The sequence below is a fragment of the Falco punctatus genome, assembly GCF_963210335.1.
Source record: "Falco punctatus genome assembly, chromosome: 3".
In the NCBI taxonomy this organism is placed as follows: domain Eukaryota; kingdom Metazoa; phylum Chordata; class Aves; order Falconiformes; family Falconidae; genus Falco; species Falco punctatus.
In genome coordinates this window covers 43919982-43926743 of record NC_137582.1, presented here as the reverse complement: position 1 = coordinate 43926743, position 6762 = coordinate 43919982, and the positions used below count along the sequence as shown (strand labels likewise).

Below are 6762 nucleotides of genomic sequence, written 5' to 3'. Positions count from 1 at the left end.
CTTTGGAGGAGGAGCAGAAGGGTTAATCGTTCAGTACTTTCTGTAAGCTATACGCATTTGCGTACAGTGCTCTAGGTGGATGGATGCTCCATGCTTGAGGTTGCACTGGAATAATAAAAGGAGCTGAAAGCAATTCTCTTTAATTCTCGCTCTTTAATTTTATTTCCTCCAAAGAGTAATGAACAGAAGAAAGACAGACCAAGCACTTAAAGGGGAAAAAAAAATAATTACAGGCATTTTTCACAAAAACACTGGAAGGAAAAACCACTGTAAAAGTAAAAACCATTGTATTTTAGCGAGAAACCTGACGCTAGCAGTTCTTATTGCCACTACAAATATCTCCACCCCATACACACATACATTCACCAAGATGGCACCCACCCATGGGTTCTGGATGCTAATCAAGACCAGACCAGGTACAAACTAACACTGAACAACCCCTGACAAAGTAGGTCAAGAAAACTGGGAAGAAAGGAAAACTGTTGCTAGGTGGCAGTGTACCTTAAGTAAAGAATACTGTAAATCATACATTATTGGAAAAGTTTGTTATCTGCTAAAAGAGGTGTCATCTTCAATGTCATCTTGAAAGACTTGGTAGAAAGCAGAACCCAAGATGTACATGATACCCAGGATACATAGGAGAAGGATGAGAAGCAGCACTGAAAAAAAATAAGAAAAACTTGTTTTGAGACATGCTCTTTGTACAAGACCCACGGTGTAACAGCTCTCCAGATCTATTAGTGCCATAAGAGAACCCAAAAGCCACTGAACTGAGTCTTGTACATCTTGAGAAAGCTATGGTTTCGCTTACTTTGTTTTATTTGACCTTCACTATGCTCTTACCAGAAGAAGCTTCCACCACATTTTGGCACAGCAGTCAACAGCTGACAGAAAACTCAAGCGTGGTGGCAAGAAAGAAAGGTTTTTTAAGGCAACTTAAGAAACAGAACTATTACTTTTCTCCCTTATAATAGTTTCAGTCTCCAGTCTTAATCTTTTCACAGTGGAGTTAAGAGTGGACAATGACATTGAACATAAGAAGATCATGAAAACGCATGCGCTTCCTAGAACTCCAACCAAAAGGATGGAGAAAAAGGCCTCTGCAGACAGCCAAGGTAAGAAGGGAGAGGCTAGATTTTTCTGGTATCCTTCTCTCTGTCCTTCCTGATGTTCCCTCCAACTGAAAACTACCTTAACATATTGCCTAAATTAGCAGAAGTGGTAAAAAAGACAGGCTGATGACATCTTGTGAACTACAATTCGCTTGGTAAGAGAGCTGTTAGCAAGCTCACAGCTTGTCACAGAGAAGGATAAGATGTTCTTGAAGGCAAAGACGAAATCTATATTCTTTTCAAGAGTATCTGTCTGGGTTCAAAAGAGCAATTTTTTGGAAAAGTATCTTGGATTAATGTGATTGTATAGATTGGAGCTATTTTAGAGGATAGAATAAGAGAGAAAAATTAAAGATACTTTGCTGCAACAAGGCTTTAAATCTGTAACTCAGGCCATAGCAAAATCCTTCCCAAGAAATGTATCAAGTAATTCTTCTTATGCTGACTTTAATCTATGATTATACTGTTTAAGCCTTTTTTATACCTTGTTCTGACACATTAGAAACTGGTCAGAAATAATATATTAGAACATATGTGCCCCATCCAACCCAGCGTGGGAATTCCTACACTGCTGTACAGTAAAACCCACACAGGTTACATGTGCCATATAGTGTATTCATTCCTCGCAAGCAATCTTGACTGTGAAGCCCATACATAATAATTAAAATACCAACCCTACCAACCTGTAGAGTTGCAGAGGGAATAATTTTTACAAACTCCTTCATTGGTGTAGCTCACATAGGACGTGTGTTAACTTTCCAAGCAGACATAAACCTCTGATGAGTATTTTCAGCTTGGGTCTGTATCTTCTTTATCTGACAGAACTTTGGGATGCAAACCTCAGGACAGCGGGATCCAATTTCAATGGATAGATACAACAATCTTTGTTCCATTTCTCTCCGCTGTTTCCTTCCCCAAAACTGGTGGTTTTAATTTGTGGTCAGCCTGAACCTCTTCCTCTTCCTGCTAATTTTCAGCATCTGCCCCGCAAAGAGGGAGGCAGAGAGCGTCCCAGACTTGTCTCCAAACTGTTGGTTACAGTTTGTGATCAGTTTCAGCCATGGACATGCAATAAACACTAGCAGACAAAAATAAGCATAAATTTGAGCAAGAAAAAGTGGAATAGTACCACACCTATAGAAGTCACTAGGAGCTAACCCCTGCTGATCTCGAGGGCTCTTCCCTGACAGCATTACTTGCAGAAGCCAAGCAGGAGTTGGCTTCACCTGTCGTCTCACCTCCTGCTCTGTGAGACTGTGCACAGCTAATGGAAAAACGGTTTGAAAACAAAAAAAGCCATAAAGCTGGAGCCGAATTAGGCATTTTACAAAGACAAAAGCAAATAATCTGTGCAACCTCGGGACTAGGAACTCATCAGGTTTTGCCATAGCAAAAATACTTTTATGTGGTGGCACAAAGGAAGCTTGCTCTAGCCTATATAGGCTTTTCTTCATTAAACAGTACAAGGGAGATCTTTCTGTAGCATGCAGAAGGCACTGAGCCTCATTTGACACTGAAGTTTAACTCAAAATAAAATTTTCTGTGATTAAGGAAACTTTTGTTCTACTTCTGTTTCTTCACCATCTGTGATACAAAACCTGGCAAAGTCTCCAGTTAGTTTCCTTTGTGTTATTGCTGCCACCAGCACTCAAATGATAAACATTTATACGAAAGGAAATTCCTCTTCCTTTCTTTGCAGTCCCCAAAGAGAAGATCTAAATACTTCGATAAGAAAACCTGCACTGAACTCACCCTGAAATCTTGTTATGCCAGATTACACCAATTGTACTACAGAAAAATGCAACAGCATATTAAGCCAATGCAACACCCCTCCTAACAAAATCTTTTGTCCAGTAATGAGCACTCAGCCTGAAAGGAAACAAAGCAGAAGCATCTCACGTGAGGAAAGGTAAAAACCTGTAGCATCTGTTTAAGGAACATTAGGGGTGGATTTGGGGAGTTTTCTTCTCTGGGACATACAACCCTTGTTACATGCTGGATGCATAGCTCTCAGAGCCACGTAGGTGCTTATGCCTCACCTCAGTTGAGCAGGAATCATCCAGCAAAGAAAACTTAACGAACTCTGAAGTACAAGTTAGCACTTTGTGGTGTATATTTACTTACTTAAACTCTTCATTTATACATATACAGACACGGCTACTGTTGCTATCCTGATGGAATCCATGCATGGCTGTGGTTATTAAACTTGATTATTCTGGTAAAGCTTATCTTTGTACCATAAACACAACAATCCACTTATACAGAGTCTGCACACTGGTGCAAGCATACCAACATTAGGGCGACATACTAAGTTCTATAAAAAATGTGCATAGGTGAAGTGGCAACTTTTTTTTCTAGCAGAGACAAGCTCTACAAAACCAGAATTGTTCATGTTTCTGTTCAAATGGGTATGTTCCAGGACCAGGAATGTAACTTTGTCTTTGGCATTTACTGGGGCAGCGATTTACCAACAGCCTCTGTGTCACCAGGTTCCCACATGGTGGTTGTGGATTCCTGGGGAGGGTAGCACCGCCTGCTGCTGGGTTTGTTAGGTTCAAATAAAAGCAAGGGAAAGAAATCCGACATGTGGAGGACACATGGGATAAACAGATAAGGGTCAGATAAGCAAGAGGAGATCACAAACTTGCAGCAAATCTGAGGAGGATGAACTAAGCCTTATCCCCATGTTTTAATCCACTGCACCCTTAGTATGGCTTTTCTTCCTGCAGATCAGAACTGGCTGCTGAAGGCTGCCAGGCACCTCTCAAGACCATGTACATTTTCTTTTCTTCCTTTATGCTAAAAAAATTATAAATTAATGGCACATTTTACTGGAGCAGGATAGCACTTCAACACCAGCACCTTATGCTGAAGGCTGTGCTACACATAGGTTGATGGGTTTTTCCACTTTTTATTTTCAGTTGCTTTGCAAGTTTGCACAGGATTTAAACAAGTAGTTTATTAATCAAACAGCAGTTTGGGTTTTTTGGGCAAGACAACAGCCTTCTTGCTGTGGCCTCCTGTATAATATCATTCCATTGTGGCACAAATGTCCAAACAAATTTGCTGCGGACTCTAAAAAGCGCACTTAAACTCTATAGCCACAAGGGTTATGAATATAACTCAAAATGGGTTCTTCAGTCCTTTTTTCCTACCACTCACATCTGGCTGAAAATTTTAAATGCAACAGCTTTGCCTGTTTCCATTTTCAGAAATCCAGCCTTTTACAGTTCTACTAGAATTTCTACTAACGACAGGTACAATTTTAGAATATGGTTGGGCCAGTATGACAGCTTCCAGCCCTAAAATGACACTCAATCCCATTTGGCCTCACTGCTCCCCTGTTGTTTTCTGTGCTGACCTCTTTTAGGGAACTAAACTGGCAGGAAACTAAACCTATCAAAAAAAGTAAGTACTTTTTTTCTGGTTTAACTCCCAAAAGCAGCTCACAGGGGGTCAGACAAGCAACACGGAGGAGGAGTTGAGGAGCAGCAGCTATCCATTCCATAAGCTGAGCTGAAACACGAATCCACATCCTGCTGGAACGCTGGGATAGATGCCTTCGCTTAAGAGACGGATTGGGCTTTCTAACTCAAACCACACTAATAACAGTTCCAAAACAGACATTATGGAAATAATCCATCTCTGTTTACAATCAGTGACCACATGCCTTCTGGCATCAAAACAAGAACTTTCACTGTTTTTCTGTTACTTGATTCATTCTATACATGGTCCCAAAGTTAGGGTTATTGGTCTAAAAACTGCCAGACTGGCTTTCTGACTCTTCATTTTAGACACTAGTACTGCAATTTCTTTTTTGAATTTGTATGTCTACACCTTCCAAAAATAACTTTTAATGATTAGCAAAAGTAACTGTTTACGATTCAGAATTAAATTTAGTATTTGCTATGCATTTCATTATGCAAATTTTAAAAAAAGAGCAAACAATACAGTGGATACTGATCCCTCCCCTTCTTCACTCCTCCTCCACCAAGCCTTTACACACGTTTATTCATCAGACACTGAAGAGCACCAAGTGTTGGCAACGTAAGTGAAAAATACCCAGGAAAAGGTTGGCCTATAAAGACGCAGGTATTGTTCAGAAACAGAAAGAACGGTTCCAGAGAGCGCTTCTTTCCCCCATCAACCCTGCAACTGTCCCAAAGCCTGTGTCTACCTCCTGTGAAGCCTTAGAAACTGAAGGTTAACAACACCGTGGGAGACACTACGGAGAAGTCACCAAAACGTCCGTGACCGGAGTTCTAGGGGCTCTGCTATACCCCTGCCAGGGACTCACAGCACAGCGCCGTTCATGCTGCAGCCCAGCCGCCGCAGCTTGTGCCCACCTCGCCTGGGCAGGTGGGTCGGCACCCCCAGCACCCCGGGGCAGGCTGGCAGGGGCTGCACACGCTCCCTGGTGCTACACACGGCTCGCACGACATCCAGCTCTTCAGCCACCCTAAGGATCGCTTATACGCCTACGCCAGAGTGCCAGGGGCCGGGCTGTGGGCTTCGTCCGCCCCTTGCTCCTCCACGCACCCACGAAAGGCGAGACCGGCCCCCCGGGGCGCCCCGGCCGCGCCGAGCACACACGTGCGAGCGGCGACCCCCCCCGCCGGCCAGGAGAGGAGAGCAGCGGCCGCCCCGCACCGCCCCGGCCCACCGCGCCTCCGGCCGCGGCGCCGGAGCCCCGCCGAGCGGCAACCCCCCGGCGCCGCGCTCGCCCCCGCCGCCGGGGCCGCCATCCCCCGGGGCCCCGCCGCCCCCAGCCCGGCGGGGCGGCGGCGGCGGGCGCTGATAGGGCTTCCCAGCGCGGAGGGGCGGGCGGAGGGAAGCGCGGCCCAATGCGCGGCTCGGCGGCGCGGCTCCCACCTCGCAGCCCCGCTCCCCCGGCGCGTCCGTGAAGGAATGCGGTGGCCGCCCCCGCCGCCCCCGCCGCCCCGGTACCTTTTCCTCCTGCAGAGCACGCACACGGCCCAGAGGAGCAGGGCGGCGGCGGCCGCCCCGCCGTAGGTGCCGAGCTGCAGCGCGTCGGGGCCCATGCCAGCAGCGCTCGCCTCGGCGGCCGCTGGTGCCTCGTCGCCGCCGGGAAGGAAAGTTTCGCCCGTCCTCCCGCTCCCCGCAAAAGAGGCGCCCGGCCGGCCGGCCCTCCCCGCCCACCCCGAGCCCAGGGGGCTGGGTTTGGCTGCTCGGAGCCGGACTTGGCGAGCGGGCCCGGTGCGACCCGGCCGGCTCCTCCCCGGGGAGCGCCCGGCGCGGGGACGGCGGCGCCTGCCCGCCCCCGCGGCCTCCCGGCGGCGGAGGGGAAGCCCCGGCCTTCGGCTTGCGCGGGTGGGCTGCGATGCGGCGGAAAGGTCTCAGGAGGGAGCCCGGGGAGGGGGGTCTCGGGGTCGTGCCGCCGCGCCGGGAAGCGGCCCTCCCGCACGGCGGCGGGGGCTCGGTGCCCTCACAGATGCGGCCCCGGGTGGCAGAGCGGCCATGGCCTGTCCCCAGCGCGAACGGTGCTGGGCTGGGGCCGGCAGTGGCTCCGGCAGCCCTTTGACTTACACTTGGTTTTGGTACCGATACCCGATGTGTGTCCCCTGCTTAAAAAACAAGAAGCCACCTCACCCACCCCTCAAACCCAGCTTCGTAAAGCTTAACCTGATGT

At 47.9% G+C, this 6762-nt stretch overlaps 1 protein-coding gene and 1 long non-coding RNA gene across 2 annotated transcripts in view; both read right to left on the bottom strand.

Annotated features, from left to right (window-relative positions):
- The window catches only part of LOC308061033, a 41653-nt gene extending 36370 nt beyond the window's left edge, over positions 1–5283 (bottom strand). The window contains exon 1 of the long non-coding RNA XR_013927032.1: positions 1787–5283. This is a non-coding gene — a long non-coding RNA (uncharacterized lncRNA). The remainder of the gene's footprint in view (positions 1–1786) is intronic.
- CYP7B1 (cytochrome P450 family 7 subfamily B member 1) overlaps positions 1–6394 on the bottom strand; it is a 126555-nt gene extending 120161 nt beyond the window's left edge. Inside the window, exon 1 of the mRNA XM_080380446.1 lies at positions 6060–6394. Coding sequence (XP_080236572.1) covers positions 6060–6154 — 95 coding nt within the window. The 5' untranslated portion in view covers positions 6155–6394. The remainder of the gene's footprint in view (positions 1–6059) is intronic.
- Between the last annotated feature and the right edge of the window lie 368 nt (positions 6395–6762).